Genomic DNA, 21,230 nt, shown 5'->3' with positions numbered 1-21,230 from the left:
CATCTACGTATAACCACAAACAATGCATCCACTATCATCAATATATACTCACCTGAAGCTTACCTGGGCGTTCGCAGCATCAAGCAACAATATGCATATCTATACTAATGCATACTCTAAAGCATAACGCAATTGACATGACATTTAAAATCGTAAATCCATTTAAAATAAATTTCTAGGAAAATGAAAATCATATATTATGTATATATATAGAAAACCAAAAGCCTACTCACTGGTATGTAGCTGGATCGTAACCCCTAAGTCTCGCCTGGCTACGCTTATCCTCCGGGAACGTCTCGCCTATATGTGAAACCATTGATATAATGTTAATTTAAGCACAGAATCAAAACCGTATAGTAACTTCTCATACGTTGCTCAATTGAGGTGTTTGAATATACTATCCTGTCCTACTCAACACCACGAGCATCCCCATATTTTTAGAATAATTTTCCGTTGACCCACACGCCCTCACGTGCCTGGCACACTGACGGAATCTTTAATGCCGCTAGGGAATATTTCGTTAAATAGTAGCATATACCGTTAACTTAACTTGACGCCGTTAGTATGTTCCATCAAAGTTGACGGAATATTCCCCTTCCTTCTCCAGTGGTTCGTCGAATTCCGGCGCTGATCGCCGCTGCATTGCCGGTTTCTGGAGAAATCTTTAAACCTTAATATTTTCTTCATTTTCAACCAAATTTCACAAACTAAATATCAATTTGAAGCCCTGAACGAGTAGAACATGATCTTACCTCTCAGAGGTCCTAAAACTGACGAAATATAGTCAGAATATATCTTGAATATTCAGGTCAACCTGCAACTCAAGGAACTGGCCTACCCGATGTCCAAAACCTTCCAAAAATTGTTCCCAGGTCTATATGGAGTAGTTTTAAGACTCCCTTAAGCTTTAAAACTCCGTGAAATAACCACAATCACGACGGAGCAACATAGCACCACGCCGGAGCTCTTAGGTTCTCGGGTTCCTGTGATCCATTCTTTGATCCAATGGTATGGATGGGTTCGTGAAGTCACCAGGAACACATTGGTGCAAAGCTCAAGCTCGATCGATGAAATTTGGATGGTGTTTGAGAGTTGAAGGCTTGGATCGTACGGACAAGGGAGAAGAGTCGATATGAGAGAAGAGAGAAAGAGAATGTTTACACGTGTGAATGTATGTGTTGTTACGGGATTGGGTAGAAATAAAAGAAACAAAGCATTGATTGGGCCATGGAATTAGGGCCTAACAATTTGTCCAAGGTTGTAGGAAAAGAAAAGAAAATAATTGGTAGGTTAAGTGTAAAACCAAAACTTATTCATCTACACCTATTTGTTCATAACATTTCTGTTACGAACTCGATTTGATCCTAACTTGCGTCGATGCTCTCGTGACATTGAGTATGATTTAATTATGTCAACGGGAAAATAATTTAAAACCATATACGTACATCCACATCACTACGACTTGAGGGTATAATCATCATTTCCACACATTCGAGGATAAAATATATATTAATTCAGGACGGGTCGTCACAATACTTGTGTTAAAAAAGTAACAAAACTTGAAAAATAAAACTACCCTCAGCTTATATAATGACATGTAGTGTACCATTATTGTTCTAGACACTATAAAAAATTTCTCTATAGAAACTCCCACTTTTAAGAGGTTCTCTTAGGACTGGTTTGGTATTGCTATGCTTTGAAAAAAACCTGATTATGCTGTGCTATGAGAATAAGCTCATTTTGCTGCTTCACGTTTTCATCTTTTTTTTTCATCTAAAACTGTGAAAATAAGTTATTTTTAAGTGTTTACCAAATACGTTTTTTAGCTCAACTTTTTTTTATACCCACTTTTTATAAATGTACCTCAATACTAAACTAGTACTTAGCATTCCTTTTAAAAATAGTATTGAAGATTGTACACAATCACCTACCTACCAAAATATCTCACTGGTCAATTAGATAATCAAGAACATTTATTTCTTAATTATTTCTTAATAGTTTATAATGCTTTAGATTTTAAAAGTGTTACTGAAGTTTGTACATAATCACTTCCCTCCTTACCTAAATATCTCACCGGTCACTTGGACCGATTCAAAAGTGCTTCTAAAAATATCAGAAGAAGCGTTTTCAGATGACTAATAACGTTCTCTTTTCGATTACTTACCTATCCAAAACATCTCAGTAGTTGACCAGCAAAAAATCTCACTGGTCAAATAAAAAAACCTTAAAAAGCAACTTATATTCCTGGTATACATGAACAAAAGAGCACTGAGCACCAACTTGTTCAAATGAGTTTATCCTCTGTGCAGCTTATGTGGTTATGTAAGTTGATCCGCTCCTCAAGTCACTCTCGGTACATATATCAGTCAAAAGGCTAATTGGCCGAACCCTATTATTCTCCCACTTTCCCCTAACCACTTCTAAACTACTGCCTAGTAACAACTTGACATCTCATCCGGCTTCAAACTTTATTCTCGAATGTGATCAATTACATACAACTATCTCTTATCTCTTCATAATTATGTATAAACGGTTTCTTCCGACATAAAGATCACATTGACGAAAGAATTAGATGTAGTCTGTTACATGCAACTATGTGTTATTTGTCTCTTGAACATATATGACCGGTGATAAGATAAATTTTTTAGGTCATAAAACTCATAAACTAGAGAAGATTCTCGAATGTGCTAGTTATATACGACTATGTTTATCTCTCTAATTGTCGTATACAACCAGTGATAGAGTAAATTTTCTCTAGCATAAATCGCATTAAAAGATCGTACCCAGTGCACAAGGCTCCCGCTTTACGCAGGGTCTCGGAGAGGTGAATATCGGCTAGCCTTACCCCTATTTATGGAGAGGTTGCTCCCAAGTCTTGAACCCAAAACCTACTGCTCATGGGTGAAGGCACTTGCCATCGCACCAAGTGAGACCTCTTCTAGCATAAATCGCATTCACTAGAGAAAATTCTCGAACGTCGTTTGTTGCATACAGCTATTTGTTATCTCTCCCATGATTACATAGATATGATTAGGGCAGATTTTCTCAGTGCACACTACCTTTCCGGTTGTCATGAACTACCAAACGCGGCAGTCAAATTTGGCTACTCTCTTATGTTCACAGTATCCTATCATCTTTTTTATCCCAATTAATAATACCACCAGCACTCCTACCACTGATGTGAGTTGTGATTGGTTATTTTCCGCAGGGTAAAAGTCCCATGGGAGTAAATTTTTTCAAGTAAAAATTCTCTTTTTTTGGGGTAGTTTCTAATTACTAAGATTGATTTGCATCCATCATTGGAGGAAATTTGTAATTGTATGTTGGTTTACATATCAAAGTTTTGCAACATCATAACTAATTGCGCTCATACAAAATCGATTCTTCCCTTCGATTTTCGAATGCAATCCCAACATTCCCATTGTTTCATTAAAACACAAGTTTCTTGCAAACTCGGTTCGCGCAGGTTAATTGGTATCGACTATTTTGAACCTACTTATACAGTAAAAGAGAAGAACAGAGTAATGAAGCACAATATATCTTTTTCTTTCCGTAAACAAGACTGCCGATTCTCATTTCCTTGCCGGCTCGTGGAAAAAAGTCCAAGAAGGGGATTCAGGGATGTGTACATCTCTCTTAGTACCCATAGCCTTTACTCGCCGATACTTTCCACTTTATCAGAACTGGTTTGTCCTCGCATATCTGAAAGTCCAGCAAGACCATTTGCAGAAACCCATTCTTCCGTGTCGTCAAATGGGACTTCATACTCAAATTCATAATCAGATTCTTCATCTGACAAGTCTCACAGAAAGGATTCAAATTTCAAACATTTAGAATCCTACTTAATGGTAAAATATAGATTATAAACCAAATCTAAGCGGGTGTAGTATAAAACCTTCTCCACTTTCAGGTAATGATGGTTCGGCAATCTTATCGCCTGATTTCAAAATCATTCCAGGCCACATGTGTGCGGAAGGAGCTCCAAAAAGTCGTCATCAACTGACAAACCTGTAAAACAGTACCTTTAATTAGCTCAATTTGGAAAGAGGTATTCATCAATTTTCCCTTTGAACTTGTGACCATTGGCCAATTTCCCTCATCAACTTTAATTTTGGCCAATTTCCCCCCTCAACTCTCATAATTAGTCAATTTCCCCCCTCAACTTTAATTTGGCCAATTTCCCCCCTCAATTCTCATAATTAGTCAATTTGCACCCTATTGTTAATTTTTTTTAATTTTCCATCTATTCTTTTTTTTTTCTTTCAATCTTTCTAATGACACACTCCGATCCAGAGGATCAAGGCGTGATCGCCGTCACGCCTTGATCCTCTAGATCGGGGTGTGTCATCTAATAACTTCCAACAAAGTACTAAAATTAACATAAACTCACCTGCATAATATAGGGTAAAATGTACAAAAACATAATACAATTAGTATGTGATATGGGTTGATTATAAGAAAAAGTTATGAATCGGGTTTAAAGCATGTAGAAGAAGAAATAATAATCCTAAACTCATGGATTATACCTATTTCAATAAAATGGGTTATTCTTAATAAGGAGTCGAAAATTATGAATTGACTAGCCATTTTTGCACTAAAGCTCGATTATCCGCAATTTACTTGAACTTAGCTTTCACTTTTATAAAGAAAATTGTATTCACATACAAAAATGTACACATCAATCCTTTTCGTTATCAATTTTGTATAGTGAAAAATCAAATAAAATTACTCCATACTGATTTATTATGACTAATAATATCATCTATGATAAATTGTAAAATTCTAAATTTTAATCTATTTGTAATAGGATAAAGACATAGGAAAATGATTAACATACATCTTATTTAGTTTCTTACACACACTTGTTTAATCATGATCAAATTAAAAAATTAACAGTAGGGTGCAAATTGACTAATTATAAGAGTTGAGGGAGGAAATTGTCCAAATTAAAGTTGAGGGGGGAAATTGACTAATTATGAGAGTTGATGGGGGAAATTGGCCAAAATTAAAGTTGAGAGGGGAAATTGACCAATAGTCACAAGTTCAGGAGGTAAATTGATGAATACCTCATTTGGAAAAGACGATGACTGACTACTCGGCACCAGGGCTCAGCTTAGGCCTGCAGTTAAAAACAATTTCTTTTCTTTTTTTTCCTTCAAACTTTTAAAAGACATTGTAAATTTCTTTTCAAACAAACTTAAAAACAATCTACATTGGTGGAGCGAAAGATTAGACCTCAAGTGTAGATAATGGACGTTTAGGATACGGAAAATTAGTGAGCTTTCCTTTGTAAATAAAATTAGTGAGTCATATACTATTTGTCACGAGCTAAATAACATCTGATGGGCTAGTATGCAGGTTTGTAGAAAAATAATGTCACGCACGAGTAATTTAATTAGTTTCACGAGCTCAATAAGACTGTTTTTAAACTTCAATCAGTATCTGGGATACGTTTAAAGGGATTTCGCAAGTTTATAAGAAGTGAAAAAATAGTCAAATGAGAATAGCTGTGACTTGCATACCTAACAGTTCCCAAGTTGACAATGTTGGCAACTACTAGAAGAGTGAGGGACTATAAGGATTGGTAATGTGGAGAACAGGAGTGGCCTAAATACCAAGAAAGGCAAAAAAAAAAAAACGCTTATTTTTCGCAAATATGCACACAAATAGAACCGGTTACAAATTTTTAGTCTAAATAGAACTGAAGGAAAACTGAATAGACCATAAAGGACACTAAACCGTGTTTTATGTACGTTTGGATGGTGTTCCTTAGTTATAATTTTTGTTTAAAAGTTAGAAACTGTTTCTATGAAATTGAAGGTTTTTGAAATATAAATACCTTCTGCCAGTTATATCCATTAGCCACATGGGCGTAGCAATGCAAGGAAGCATTAAGAAAGTTGTAATGGCACTTACGAAGAGAGATACATGTTGGAATCAACCCTATGTTAAATAGAAGAACAGCGATGCAGGCTTGCTCATAAACCTGGGGAGTGTAGTAGAGAACTCCATTTATGCCGACAAACAAGAAAGTTTCTGACAGATTTTTGATAATTTAATAAAATTCCAAGCGCTTTTATAACTCAAACAACTGTTTAACCTCTTCTACCAAACCTGCTGAAGAATTTGAAGTCCAATTCCAACTACTACTAAACGCTTCACTCCCGGTTCAAGATCTCTCCCTGTTGGCCCTATAATAACAGCTTCCGATGGAGGAACCTTCTCTGCACGGAGAGAGCGCAGACTTGTCAGTTCCTTGAGTGAAACATCAGGCTGACTAACCAGACCAGCATGAATGAGTTTACTTTCTTATCTTACACCAGAAATTGAAACAACCGACGCAGGCCGACACCCAAGTGCACTATCCTGATGCAAATACACTTATTGAACTCCTCCTTCCTTCTTCCCGTCTTCGCCCACTCGGTCAGCATAAAGCCAGCTGCCAACCTCCACCAGTGTCCATACTACTACTGATAGCCTCGCTAGCTTCTACATTTCCTTTCATCAAGATTGTATTGCATCTCAAACCTAAAGCACTGCCGCCAGACCTAGGCTTTCCCATGATTGTTGTTTGGCGCGAGATTAGTGGACTTCTCAAGCTTTCATCACAATAAGCCCCGGCTGCTTCAGATTCGTGATCCTCACCATCTGTCTGGCTCTCTATGTCCCAATGTGCGTTTTTATTATGGTACTCCCCTGCATTCAAAATGCTTCCAAGATTTGGATAAAACATGCTGCCTTTGCTTCCTCTTTCGGACATCTTCTCGTGGACACTGCTAAGGAGAGTGACCAGAGGATCCACAAGAGGTCTACTTTTGTTCAACGTGCTCCCGTGGTGAGATATAAAACTCTGTCCAGTTGCTGGTTTGACGATGTATGATAAGCCCTTTTTGGGACCATATAGCCGTATTTGATTTCCCTGATTTTCAGTAAGCACATTGGGGGGACTAATGATGAACTCTTCCAATGATGTTTCCTTGCCTGTGCGAAGACCTTCAACTAGCGAAGCCAACTCACCTGTGGATCATAGAAGCCAAAAAGTTAGCTCGAAAATGTCAATGGCATGAAATAAACGGGCCGTATAAATTTCAAAGCTCCTTTTTTAGCCCCCTGCACCCGGCTTGTGGGAGCAAAGAAAATAAACGGGCAAATCTAATGGACTATGTCCCAGCAGCAACAGAGAAAACAAAGGACCCATAAATGGCAAAAGGCAGGAGACAGAGTATTTGTCCAAAACCAAAAATGTATCAAGGCACAGTAGGCTGCAATTTTGACCCAAACTCTATCCCAGAATCTGCAAGGAATTAATATATAGGGACAGAGACCTGTGAAATTATGACCATGTTTTCTACATTGTTGTCTCCTCTTGATATTAAAATCGTACTAAATCTTATTAATCAACACCAAAACAAAATTTCCACCTATTTGTTAATTGGAAATGCTCATAAAAAAACTCTTGATTAAACAGTACTCCAACAAGTTTTCCATCTCTGTGTGTAAACTTGATTAACAGAGAGAGGAGAACGTGCTCTACATGTTCATCCAAACGATGTAGTTCTTTGATCTTCCTGCAGAAAATTTGTACTCATAATCTCCATTTCTCCTTGTAGGTTTATATATCTGAACAAAACCAAATTTTAAGATAATTAATCTTGAAATTTGTACTCATAATCTCATTTCTCCTTCTATGTTTTCCTTCCGTTGTTGTTTGTTTTGATTAATTAGAATTTGGTTTTATTAGTGAAGGGCTGTGGCCTACTCACTCACTGTCAATGGTACTTTAGGATACAAATGTGGTTTCTGTTTTTCTAATCATTAGCCAGTAGCCACCTACAGATATGAAATCTTTGTTTCTGCAGATTGAAAACTGTTTAAATTCTTGGGTAAATTACATGTTACCACCTTAACTTTGGGTCTTATACCAATTACCTCATCTTTTAAACACTTGCAATGTTTTAAGTTAACTTACCAATTTGTTGAAATCTTAAACCTCCGTTAAAATATCCATCAATTTGTTTGTTAATTTTAATTTAATTTAGAACTAAAAATTCTTTAATTGTTGATATTAAATTAATTTTATAACCTAGTTAGGTAAGGAAGAGGGCATGTGTCTGTCGCTTCAGTATTTAACATAAAAATTGACAGATGTATGATATTGCAACGAATTTGTAAACTGATGAATAATAGAGCAATATTTAAAAGATGTGATATGAGATTATTATGCGACCTAAAAGTGAGGAAATAAAATGTAATTTACCCTAATTTTTTTTAGATAGTTAATTTAAATTAATTTTATTTTATTAATCTAAAAAGGTACCACAAATTCACTATACAAAGAAATTAAAAAATTATTTAGTTATACTAAAACTGAAACTTACGTACCCAAACTCCTAATGAAGAAAAAATTGTGAATCATCTGAAGTGGATGGCTGCTCTTGCTCCTCCTCAATATCAAAAGGAACATTACGATCAATCTGCCTGCGTTTCGAATGATCATCCGCCGGGTTCGAAGATAAGTAAAGCCTTTGTCGTTGCCGATCATATTCCTCGTGGACGGTATCTGAGGATCCAAGTGGACGAGGCCTCTTCCCAAGACTACTTGTTGGTCCCAAGACATGGGAAGCCATTCGTCTTGTTTGCGCAATAGTGGGTGCACCCCGCAAGTTCTAATGCGTGCGCCCTTGTAGAAAATAAATTCAACATTGCAAATATCTCCCTTCTTCTTTTCTAAATCCACTAACTTGAGCCCCACATGAGCTGCCTCCAAGTTAGCACAAGGCCATCCACAGTGTCTAGAGCCTTCTGTTCCGTTGATGATAACATAATAATTATCAAACTTAGAATTATTCGGTGGTTCTAAAACAACAGATAGAATCAATCCTAATAACATCTCCCCCGCTTGTAAATTTAGAGGAATTTTAAAACTACTGCCTCCAACAAAGTTTTCCAACCCCCATTCATATCGTATAGGAGCTAGAAAACCCTCCAATACAGTCTTTTCTCCTCCAGCCATATTCAGCTGGTAGATGTTGAAAGGTTGTGGGATGGCTAGAGGTATAGTTGAACAACTTTGGAACTTCATTGCCGGGATAAATAACATCCAATTTAGAGCGCCGAAAAGATCCCTGCAATAGTGAATAATATGTAGATAACTAATTACAAACAATTGTCATCTGATCGCTCTCCCAAGTAACAACAAATTATATATTTTAATTTCAAGAGTAATTAAGAAGAGAGACAAACCTCATTCAACAAATTATTTTCCAACTTTGCCACCCCATGGCCACATAGTCCAAAGCAATTTAACAGGCGCAGAACATGAAGCACCGGGGGCAGTTTTGGAATTTTCTCCAATGATGTGCAATCATCCAGATATAACTCGATTAGATTTGGTGGAAGGGCTTGTGGAGTTTCCCGAAGCCTCTTGCAACCAGTCAGATGAAGTATTTCCAAGTTGACAAATTTGCTAATGCAATCCGGAAGACTAACAAAATTGTTTCCCGAGAGATCAAGATGTGTCAATGTGGACCAGCAATCAAGAGGCACAAGGAAACTACTTTCTGATAAATTGCATCCTTCGAGATGAAGAGAATGCAGGTTGGGAAGAGCAAATGTGTTACGGTTGTCCTGCGAGATCTCTATGTCATTTGAAAGCAGTTGAGTTTCGGTACTGCTGGATGAAACTTCATCAAACTTCATCTTGTGCTTCCCAAATGTCACCAGTTTTGGGCATTGACCGAAAGAAACCTGAATGAGATGTGGCAACCCATAAAGATGATGTAATGATGTACCTACAAGGCTCTCACATTCATTTGCTAACAATTCGGCAAGCCCAGTAAGATATGCAATTGATGAAGGCAATTCTCTTATGCCACTTTTTTGTATATCCAAATACGTTAGAGATTCCATCTCATCCTCTATTTCTGGAAAACTCTCGAGCCTTGTGCAACCATGAAGATAAAGGCTTTTAAGGGATCTCAATCTAAGTCTTGGTGCAAACCTTGTAAGCCTAGAGCACCCCTTAAGATTTAATGTAACAAGTTTATCAAGGAATCCAATAGAATCATCAACCTCAACCAAATTTGTGCAGCCATGAAGATCCAAAAATTCTATGTTTGGACTTCCGGATAAGTCGGGGATTTTTTCCCGAAATTTGCACCCACGTAAATTCATATATGTAAGATTTGCCAAATTCTGTAAAACAAAAATTAAAAAAAAAAACAAAACAAGAAGTCACATACTTTAAATAGAATAATTAATGATGAAAAAACTTTGGAAATTTTCTCTTTTTTTGAAAATAAAATATATATACATTTAAATTAGGAATCATCCAAATTAATTTTAAAATGTACATGTACCTTAAATCCCTTCAATTTTCTAATGTCACTGTATGACATATTATATGTCACAAGATGTCTTGGAAGATATTGCAAATTGAAAGTAACTGTATGCTTTTGAAGACTATTGGATCCCCAAATTCGAAACTTATCTCCACCCAAATCAATCCACCTTAAATAGTTGGGCATATAATCAACGCATCCAGAAAAACGTGCATTACGGCTTATAAAAATTTCAAGATTTACCATCTTGAAGAAGCTTTTGGAATTCAAAGGTATCAAATCTGGTTTGGGCCACTTTACCACAATGCCTTTAATTTTCTTGGTTCCCTAAGATGGAAAAAGAAACAATGTTAACAAACAAGTCGTATAACAAACAATTCAAAAGGGTTGTTTTAAAATCATTTTTTTTCTTTTCAAAATCATGCCAATTAAACCAAATGCAAGAATATATATATTCTACTTACTCTGTTTTCAGTTAGAACACGGTACACATCTTCATGATGCCACAATCTGCTCCGCTTGCCTGGTTCAATGGGTGATTCTTCACTAACTATACGCTTACCCATTTTTTCTAGTAAGTCATGCATCAAAATCGTATTATCTTCAATAGTTATGATGGCTTTCTCAACGAGTACTTCAATACAATCTGAAGGTACATGGAGCTTCGAACTTCTTAATATTTGTAACATATAGCCTTTCTTTTCACCCTTGAAGAAGCATGCAATGTCTAGAAAAACTTGTTGCAGGACATTATCCAAGGTATCATAACTTTTTCGAAGTATGTTTTGAATACCTCTATAAGGTTCTCCATCATAAGAATCGTAATTATCCAATATAGCTTGCCAACGATCTATACTTTTATTACGCAGATGAGAACCTATAAGATTAAGAGCTAACGGAAGGCCTTCAGCATAGGCTATTGCACGTTGTGCGAGTTCCAAATAATTGTCCGGAGGTTCATTTCTTCGGAAGGCATTCAAACAAAAAAGCTCAAGGGCTTTTCCGTCCTTTAACTTTTCGACCTCGTGTATCAACCCAACACCATAAGATTCCAGCAAACCTCTATCTTTTGTGGTTATGATCACTCTACTACCCTTGGCGAACCAATCGACTTCAACCAAGTTGTTTAACTGCTCCAGTTCATCCACATCATCAAGAATTAAGAGAATCTTCTTTCGCCTCAACAGTTTCTTTATAAGACTGATTCCTTGATAAGCATCGTCAATTTTCAACTTTTTACCACATTGAACTTTAGAAAGAAGAGTCTTTTGTAGTTGGATTACGCCTTCACGTGATGCCGATCTTTCGCTAACATCTGCCAGGAAACAACTAACTTCAAACTTATGAGCAATTGCATTATAAATAGCTTTTGCAATTGTTGTCTTGCCTATTCCAGATGTCCCCCAAATCCCAACCACACAAGGATCATTTCCTCCGACACCTAAAAGCCCTTTCACCTTTTGAACGCAAGATTGTATTCCAACTGGGTATTTGGCCACATTCAAATATGTGCGTTGCAGTACTTTGACTAAGATCTCCATAACAATCTTATCGATAAATGTAGCTTCATACCTACCAGTTTAATTAAAAAATTTAACACATTTAGTCAATCAACTTTTTTGCTATATATCTTTGAAAAGAAAAAGGAATGTAAAAAAGATGAAGAGAGGATTACACGAAAGAGAAGTGCTAGCAACAACCGCTAGAACACTCACTTCCTCGTTCGCTAGCTTTGGTGAACGACAAAGCCTATAATCTATATTATTATTAAAAGAAGAGTCTTTGTCAACCAAAAACACACAAAAAGACAACTTTACCCTTACTTTCATAATTTGAGTTTATAAACAAGGTCTAGGAATTGTGGATATTCATGTCAAACAATCAAAATAATAATTGTGGATAATCATTAAACAATTAAAAAAAAAGAAATAAAAGTCCAAAACCAATGATAACTTCCCCACTTCCACCTCCAAACCAATTGTGGATATTCATGTCAAACAATCAAAATAATAATTGTGGATAATCATTAAACAATTAAAAAAAAGAAATAAAAGTCCAAAACCAATGATAACTTCCCCAATTCCACCTCCAAAGCCATTCTTCTCTTCACGGTAACTTCCGCCCTTCCCCCTCAACCTCAACCCTTAACCCAAAATTTCACCCTTTCTCTTTTTGTAAAATAATTTCTATTGCAATTTGTTATTTTATGAAAATTTTATTTTAATTGATTGTTATTCATTTACTGTTCTTAAGATTAGTAGAAGACAATTTGTGGATGAGAGTAGGGAAACTCTCATATTTTAGTGATTAATTCAAAGGTGAGAATCTGTAGTATGTTTGTCATCAATTAATTCAAAGGTGAGAATCTGAATTTGTTTCCTTCATAAACAATATATGAAATTCTTTTTCTATTTCTCTCCTAATTTCAGTCAACTATGCTAAACAAAATGAAAACAAGCCCATCAGATTAACGAAGTCCAATCCTACTCATTGTTCCTTATTGTAGATAGTGTTGTAAGTACATTTTCCACATGTAAATAGTATGGCATATCATATATTCATTTAAAACTTTCTACATGTTTTGTACAGTTTGAAAACCCGCAGCACCGCGCGGGCACTCTTGCTAGTGACAGACTATTACACGAAAGAAATTACAAGGAGTGAAGAAATGTACGTACTCTCCCTCTTTGACCGTATGTCCTGACAAATTTGCTACTTCTTTTAGAGCACTCCTCCATAAGAGGATCTTCTCCTCGTCCTTGTATTTGCACTTAAGTCCTGTAAATGCGCCAGCGAAACTACTCGTTTGATTTCGTACATGGGACGGATCCACCTTGTAGAAAACTGGCCAAACTATTTGCTGTCTTGACCTTCTACATTCGAGGATATGTACGAGCTCATTCAAGCACCATCTTGACGATACATAGTTTTCAGATATTACAATGATTGAAATTCTTGACTCTTCAATTGCTTTTAGAAAAGCTGGTGATATTTCTTCTCCTCTTATAAGATGGCGATCAATGAAGGTGTCGATTCCGTTACTATGCAAGGCCTTGTATAAATGATTTGTAAAAGTAAAGCGTGTATCCTCACCTCTAAAACTCAAAAATACATCATATGTCCATGAAGGAGGCAAGGAAGAAGAAGAGGCAAGTTGAATGGCCATAAGAGAATTAAAGACAAGTAAACTAAAGAAAAGAGCCTCTCAAAGAATTGGAATATGCAGTATGGTATGGAGTGTGGACAATGGACTCTCTCTTGTTATATATATCAGGCCTTATGCATGCTTTTCTTCCTGTGAAGGAAGCAGCAGTTTCCTACCACCTTCAATGTGAATGTGATCAAGTTGAAAGAGAAGAAATTTCGTGGCAATTTCATTGACGATTAAAAATTTTAAAATTGTTACTTGACTGTCTTTAATTTAAGAGGTATTCATCAATTTCCCCCCTGAACTTGTGACTATTGGTCAATTTCCCCCCTCAACTTTAATTTTGGCCAATTTCCCCCCTCAACTCTCATAATTAGTCAATTTGCACCCAATTGTTAATTTTTTTTTTTTAATTTTCCATCTATTCTTTTTTTTTTTCAATCTTTCTAATAACTTCCAACAAAGTACTAAAATTAACATAAACTCACTTGCATAATATAGGGTAAAATGTACAAAAACATTAATACAATTAGTATGTGATATGGGTTGATTATAAGAAAAAGTTATGAATCGGGTTTAAAGCATGTAAAAGAAGAAATAATAACAAAAAGACATAATAATCATAAACTCATGGATCAGACCTATTTCAATAAAATAGGTTATTCTTAATAATGAGTAAAAAATTATGAATTGACTAGCCATTTTTCCACTAAAGCTCGATTCTCTGCAATTTACTTGAACTTAGCTTTTACTTTTATAAAGAAAATTGTATTCACATACAAAAATGTACACATCAATCCTTTTCGTTATCAATTTTGTATAGTAAAAAATCAAATAAAATTACTCCATACTGATTTATTATGACTAATAATACTATCTATGATAAATTGTAAAATTCTAAATTTTAATCTATTTGTAATAGGATAAAGATATAGGAAAATGATTAACATACATCTTATTTAGTTTCTTACACACACTTGTTTAATTATGATCAAATTAAAAAATTAATAGTAGGGTGCAAATTGACTAATTATGAGAGTTGAGGGGGGAAATTGGCCAAATTAAAGTTGAGGGGGGAAATTGACTAATTATGAGAGTTGAGGGGGGAAATTGGTCAAAATTAAAGTTGAGGGGAGAAATTGGCCAATAGTCACAAGTTCAGGGGGGAAATTGATGAATACCTCTTAATTTAAAGAAGATGAAGTTTTGTTGCAAACTCCTACCGACTACCTTTGATGTAACAATCCACCATTATAATATTTTAAAATAATCACAGACAACTGAAAAATATAAAAATATTACATATAAAGTGGCCATACCAAGTGGGGGTCTTTAATTTAAGGAAGATTGTGTCTTTTTCCATTATGGAGTTTCTTTTTCCCTTGATCGATTGATCACTATAGTTTGTCTGTATTCAATTATTTGTTGATATTGTAATCACCTGTGGCCTTTCTTCACCAGGAATGAAATAATAATTCCGACCCAGTTACCCACTTTCGAAGGCCACATCTTTGTTTTGTATTTTTTTTCGACGGACTTAATTAATTAATTGTCAGCTAAGCTGAATAAATGAGCAACACATGATTGGAGGTAGATTTTCTGCCCTTTCACTTTCCGTGTCCTCCTGTTTGTGTGGTCACGGTTAAGTCACGTCAACATTTTATATTACTATTCATTTTTGGCTTATCATCCTTATAAAAAAAAATATAAAATATTAACAGGGTTTAACCGTGACCACACAAATAGGGGGTATGGGAAGTGAGAGGGCAGAGAATCTGCCTCCCACATGATTTACCTCTCTCTCATCCTTCGTTATCTAGAGGAAGTTCAAATGTCGTTCGATCTTTCTGGATACAGCCAAACCGCCTTGAAACTTCATTGCCTGGAATCATAATTTGCAATCCAGAGCACTCACAAGCAATACTTTGTAGAATAAACATTGGAGGTCCTAGCGTTGAAGGTCCAAGTTTCCTAGATAGAAATAGAACGAGAACCACTAAAAAAGAAAATTTAGTTTATTCACTACAACATTTCTTGGAACATTTGATGGACTTATTATCATCAACCAAATCATATTGCACACATGTGAACAGATTAATCCACACACTCAAAGTTCAATACTTGGTTGACTTGAACCTTGTATTTAACACCCACAACCTCTGCACTAGTAGAATTTGTTGACGAAGAATGCGGCTGCCATTAAGCTTTTTCTTATTTCCCATGCAGATCTTAGCTTGCTTGTAGGACTTTCCCCAAATTTCTCTAAATATGATCGGCTATGCTGGTGTACTGTCCAATACAGCATTTAAAAATTTCTCATCACCACCCTTCTGCCTTGTATCCAAATCTGTTTGAGTATTCATGCATTCCTGCTGCTTAGCGGGTTGCCTTGGAGCCTCAAATAAATTGAAATTTAGTGATTGCTTTGGAGCTTTTTCAGTCGCATCCCGTAGCGGCAGATTAATGTGCACTTTTGCATGTGTCCGCATAGAATTTTGATTTTGTTGATCCGTCATGGTCTGCTGCTGCCTTTGGGTCATAACAGGTTCAAGGTCAGTAGGCGCTGTTTCTCCCATTGGGCCTTCAATTTCAGATTCTTCCATTGTAGTATCGTTGGTTCCCCCCCCCCCATCTCAATGTTTGATCTGCAGAGCACTCATTTGAACCCTGTAGGTTTGCAATTGGTTGATTAGGGAAATTTGAATTGGAATCGTTTTCTTGTTCTTCCAATTGATACGTGAGCTACTCGATTTGCTGTGCCAGATTGTCGATTGAATTTATTTTCTGCAACTTAGGGGTACCCTCCATGAACAACCTAGTGGACTCCTCCAACTTAGCAATCTGGTCCTCCAAAGAAAGTTTTTGTGGCACACAGGGCTGCTGAAAAGCCTGTTGATTGCTTACCCACATAGAAGTAGGATGCTCTGTCCACCGATTGTAAAAGTTTGAATATGAATCGTTCTCATTTTCTATGAATTGATACGAAAGCTGCCCATCTTGCTCTTCAATTATCTTTGCTGATGGTTTGGTATTCGGCATGCTATCAACAAATTGCTTGACACACTCTGCCAATTCAGCAAGTTTGTCATCTAGAGTAGATCTTTGTGGCACGGTTGGCTGTTCAAGGGGCTCTTATATTGTAAAGTTTTGAGTATGGATCGCACCTAGGCCTTTGAGAGTTCCTCATATTGATATAATTCCATGAAGGCAACCCTCCTGTTGGTTGTAGATTCTAGCCCATCGTTTAACTGTTCTCAAAACCAACAAAACATAACCTATAAAAATAAAAATAAAATCAACAAGTAAAAAGATATTTACAAAAATAATTAACTAAGAATATGATAAACACAAATTATTTGAAACGATCGTCGGCAACAACACCAATTTCTTGATAGGATTTTTATCACCTACAAAAGTAGGGATAAAAACACTTAAAAATACTTGCAAGAGTACAAGATTATCGTAGTATAGCAGCTCAAGCAAGGTCATTTTCCGCAGCGATTGAATGAATAATTTGTATTTAAACTAATTCTTAGTTAATTATTTAGAACAAATTCTGCAGTCACCATTAACAATCCTATGTAATTTTACCCATTACTTATGAATTTCTACATACATGCTTTGAAGGTTAGGTTTTCCTAATACATATTTTCCTTGTGATGTTCAAGCGAAAACATATATCTAACATGCAATCCGTCTGTGATGTCCAGATCAAATATAAACATGTAAGACTCATTAAACTTTGTGAAAACCCTTCGAAAAACCATGCAACCCTTAAGAGCGTGATGTTCACCTTAAGTGAACTTACAATTACTAATCACAAGAAGCCCTCCTCAATTTCAGAGTGATGTTCCAACAGAAATTGCATCAAATTGCTTGTCTAAATACCCTAATGATCACGAATCACTAAAACAATTAGATAGTTTAATCGCCGTGATTAATAATTCAAAGCAAGCATGTATCCATTCATAGGGAAATTAATAAAATCACATATTCATGCTAAGGCTTGTGGCTTCACCCTAGCAAAAGAGCTAGTTACGAACAATCATAATAAAAACTAAAGAAAATATATTAACTAGAAAAAAGAATGAAAACACCTTGTAGGTAAAAAGTTTGAAGTTCTCCAAAATAATGCGTACGTTCTCCCCCTAGAACCCTAATGGCTAAAAAATCCTTATTTATACTACTCCCAATTTAAACCCTCGTAGAAAAGGTTTCTAAAAACTAGGAAATAAAATAATAAAACGATAACTAGGAATTACATTCCTATTCTGACTACGAAATATGCCCAGCAAAGAGATAACCACGTTTTTGGACATTCAGGGCTCCAAAACAAACCCAAATCGACTTGAATTAAAGGACCTCATCTTCAAGTTCCAAGAAAAGTCCAAGTCCAAAATCCATCATCTTCCAACCCAGAAGTCGCAAATAAGCTCTGCAGCCCCATCTGCCAGCACTGCGCATTGGACATAAATTAATTCGTCACGATCAAATGCTTCAGGATAAAATTATGAAATTTTGATATAGCCTTCTTGACAGATTCACGAACCCGCTCCAATTGGAATCACTCAAAAATTCCACTGTTTGATTACTTTATGCTCATAACAAGTTCGCATGTCCTACATTAAAAACACATAACAAAGCATCAAAATCTCACCAAAATAATAACCAAAATATACCAAGAATAGGGAGTAATATATAGTATAAAATCGACTCATCAACTAAGATTGATTTGCATCCATCATTGGAGGAAATTTGTAATTTGTACGTTGGTTTTCATATCAAAGTTTTGAAACATCATCACTAATTGCGCTCATACAGGAATCGATTCTTCCCTTCGATTTTCGAATGCAATCCCAACATTTCCATTGTTTCATTAAAAGCACAATTTTCTTACAAACTCGGTTCGGGCACGGTTAATTGGTATCGACTATTCTGAACCTACTTATACAGTAAAAGAGAAGAAGAAGACTGCCGATTCTCCTTTCCTTGCCACCTTGTGGAAAAAAGTCCAAGAAGGAAATTCAGGGATGTGTAACACTCACATCTCTCTTCGATACTCATGGCCTTTACTCGCCGATACTTTCCACTTCACCATCACTGCCACCCCCAAACATGGTAGCCATTTTCATGGCCAGCTTTGCAGCCATATCTCTTCTCTGACAATCCGGCAGCAATCTTGAACTGTCGCGCATGTTCCCAATCTCAGACATCAACTGTTCCAAATCTTCAAATTCAAAATTCGTACCCTCATCCGGTTCTGGGGCTTGGTCATGGTCTGTGTCCTGTTCAGGTTCTTCTGCACTGGATACTCCTTTGCTAATACTATCATCCAACGCGGTTGTCAAGTTCGAGGCATGGGGAACCTCCTTATTAGAACTGGGTCCATTCTCTTGTTTGCATTCTAGGACAAGATTACTTTGAGCAGCCAGTCCTCGCATATCTGAAGGTCCAGCAAAACCATTTGCAGAAACCCATTCTTCCGTGTCATCAAATGGATCAGCTGAACCTGCAGAGAGGACTTCATACTCAAATTCATAATCAGATTCTTTATCTGACAAGTCTAGCACAAAGGATTCAAGATTCAGACATTTAGAATCCTACTTAATAGTAAAATATATATTATAAACCAAATATAAGCGGCATAGTATAAAACCTACTCCTCTTTCAGGTAATGACGGTTCAGCAATCTTATCGCCTGATTTCAGAATCATTCCAGGCCACATATGTGCGGAAAGAGCACCAAAAAGTCATTCAATACCTTGCGAGTCGCCATCAACTGACAAACCTGTAAAACAGTACCTTAAACTTAAAAGATATCCAACAAAGCAGGAAATTTGTGTGCCGTACGATCGACGTGCTCATTTATATCGATATCACTTTTATTCATTTTCTCAGGCTAACCAACTCTTTCTAATATTGAAGCCGAAACATGAACTTAGGTAACAGTCTGCCATGCCCTATTCAGGCATACACGACGTGAAGGTCCTACTTCTCCCTAGACTTCTCCAGCGTACAAGGACTCATGATACAAAGGCATGTCCTTAAAAATTGTTGATTGTGGTCATCCTTTACCTTGTGAAATAGACCCTGAAATAAAGTTTCCTACACCTTCAAATGTCCCAATGGGTAAAAATTCATCAAATCCTGAGTGACGAACTATCTTCAATCATCCTAATTGCACGACGTTTCTACCTTCGAACAGGGTACTTTTTATTTTTCACCTTCGTATAAAACTTGCCATAAACAAGAAGTCAGAAAGAAGGGCTACCTTACATTTGTCAAAATCAGCATTTGAAGCACAAGCTTCAACAAACTCAATGTTATGCTCATTGCACCATTCCAAACATGTGTGCCTAGCCTCCCAATATGGCTCATCATCCCCCAATAAACTGCTTCCTTCAGTCTCGGAGATTCCATACGCAGTGAACCCTGGACCGTCATCAGCAAATGGGTCTCCAAGCTTCTGCAGTCGTCTTCTATATTCGGTATGAACTGGGTGACCCGGAACAAGATCAACCTTATTCCCTATGCACACTAGTCTATCGAACTTTTGAAGATCAGTTTGAGATACCCATTTCTGAAGCGCAGACAGAGACGACAACTGCAGCATAACGCGAGCAAATTGATATAAGACACATTGAAAATCATGCTAAACAAGTAAACAAAGGGACAAAGAGTGAGTGGCAAGAGACCGAAACTCAGTTGTGTTGAAAACCAATATTAAGGCAGCCAACTGCTCATACGTTGGGAGGGACTATCAAAAATTCGTCATGGTGATGAGCCATCCATACCGAAACACCAGCTGTGTAGTACTTTGTAGAGATATTCCATCTTTCTTTTTTTTTCACCACAAAAATCATCAAAATTCACATTTCAAAAGAATTCAAAACGAATTGTTTGTTCCCAAAATTCCTAAGAGTTGAATTCTTCGATCCCAAAATTCAAAATTTTATATACCCATCAACTACCAGCTGAGATGACGATGAAGAATCAGAAGCATCGTCTAAATCCAAACCTAGTAATCCTACAAATCAATAGGTCATGAATTTAGTATCAGTCAAAGGAGAGAGAAAGAGAGAGAGAGAGAGCTTACGGGAAATGAGAGAGCGTTAGCCGACGCTGGGGGAGCCGAGGGAAGAAGATGACGGGCCGCTTCTCCAGAGAGTCCTCCGTCCTTCGATTGGGTTTCCATTTCTCTAATTACTTTCGGAGAGACCGATAAAGTTTGGATCTTTGCAGCTCTAAAACCCTAATTCTTCTAACTCAATTTGGTGAAGGCTGAAGACGATGACTGACCTTCTCAGCAGTCTTTTTTATTGCTAAGCGGCAACAGGGCTCTGCCTTAGACCTGCAGTTAAAAACAGTTTCTTTTCTTTTCTTTTATTTTCGTTCTTCAAAATTTTAAAAAAAATATTATAAAAATAATAGTGTTACATTTATCATATATTTGTATATAATTTTTCTAATAGATGTACGGCTTGTAAACACAAATTTGTATTAGACACGAATTTGTAAAAAAATATGTCAGAAAAGTAATTTGATTTTGATTAGTTTCACAACTAACAAAAATTAGACTGTACTTCAGTAAGAACTTTCATGATCTATATTGAGTTATTTGGTATATGATCATCATAATTAGTAAGAGCGTCTCTAACAATATTCGTATCAAAATATGTCTACTTGAACAGGAAAAGATAAGTGCAACTACCAAACATATTGATAAAAATCATTTGGAAATC

The 21,230-nt window shown here is 36.4% G+C and overlaps 2 protein-coding genes and 1 pseudogene across 2 annotated transcripts; all 3 read right to left on the bottom strand.

The window, feature by feature from the left end:
- Positions 1–3,402: 3,402 nt before the first annotated feature.
- LOC126608676 (TMV resistance protein N-like) lies at positions 3,403–13,662 on the bottom strand (annotated as a pseudogene).
- LOC126589307 (uncharacterized) lies at positions 3,403–19,134 on the bottom strand. Its single transcript, XM_050254579.1, has 3 exons — positions 19,119–19,134; positions 18,485–19,051; positions 3,403–3,587 (listed from the first exon to the last, which is right to left on the bottom strand). The coding sequence occupies exons 1-2, from the start codon at positions 19,132–19,134 to the stop codon at positions 18,558–18,560; spliced, it is 510 nt and encodes a 169-aa protein (XP_050110536.1). The 3' UTR covers positions 3,403–3,587; positions 18,485–18,557.
- On the bottom strand, positions 3,403–20,829 carry LOC126608894 (uncharacterized). Its single transcript, XM_050276911.1, has 4 exons — positions 20,585–20,829; positions 19,760–20,092; positions 19,149–19,276; positions 3,403–3,801 (listed from the first exon to the last, which is right to left on the bottom strand). The coding sequence occupies exons 1-3, from the start codon at positions 20,681–20,683 to the stop codon at positions 19,199–19,201; spliced, it is 510 nt and encodes a 169-aa protein (XP_050132868.1). The 5' UTR covers positions 20,684–20,829; the 3' UTR covers positions 3,403–3,801; positions 19,149–19,198.
- Between the last annotated feature and the right edge of the window lie 401 nt (positions 20,830–21,230).

The sequence above is a fragment of the Malus sylvestris genome, chromosome 2, assembly GCF_916048215.2.
Source record: "Malus sylvestris chromosome 2, drMalSylv7.2, whole genome shotgun sequence".
NCBI classification, from domain to species: domain Eukaryota; kingdom Viridiplantae; phylum Streptophyta; class Magnoliopsida; order Rosales; family Rosaceae; genus Malus; species Malus sylvestris.
This window is presented reverse-complemented; position numbering and strand designations above follow the sequence as displayed.

Bases quoted from the DNA above. Each gene is read 5' to 3' on its own strand.
- LOC126608894 (XM_050276911.1), bottom strand. From the start codon at position 20,683: ATGGAAACCCAATCGAAGGACGGAGGACTCTCTGGAGAAGCGGCCCGT. The intron at 20,093-20,584 runs GTAAGCTCTCTC...GTTATGCTGCAG, and splicing joins CTAACGCTCTCTCATTTCCC to TTGTCGTCTCTGTCTGCGCT. The intron at 19,277-19,759 runs GTAGCCCTTCTT...ACTGTTTTACAG, and splicing joins CTGATTTTGACAAATGTAAG to GTTTGTCAGTTGATGGCGAC.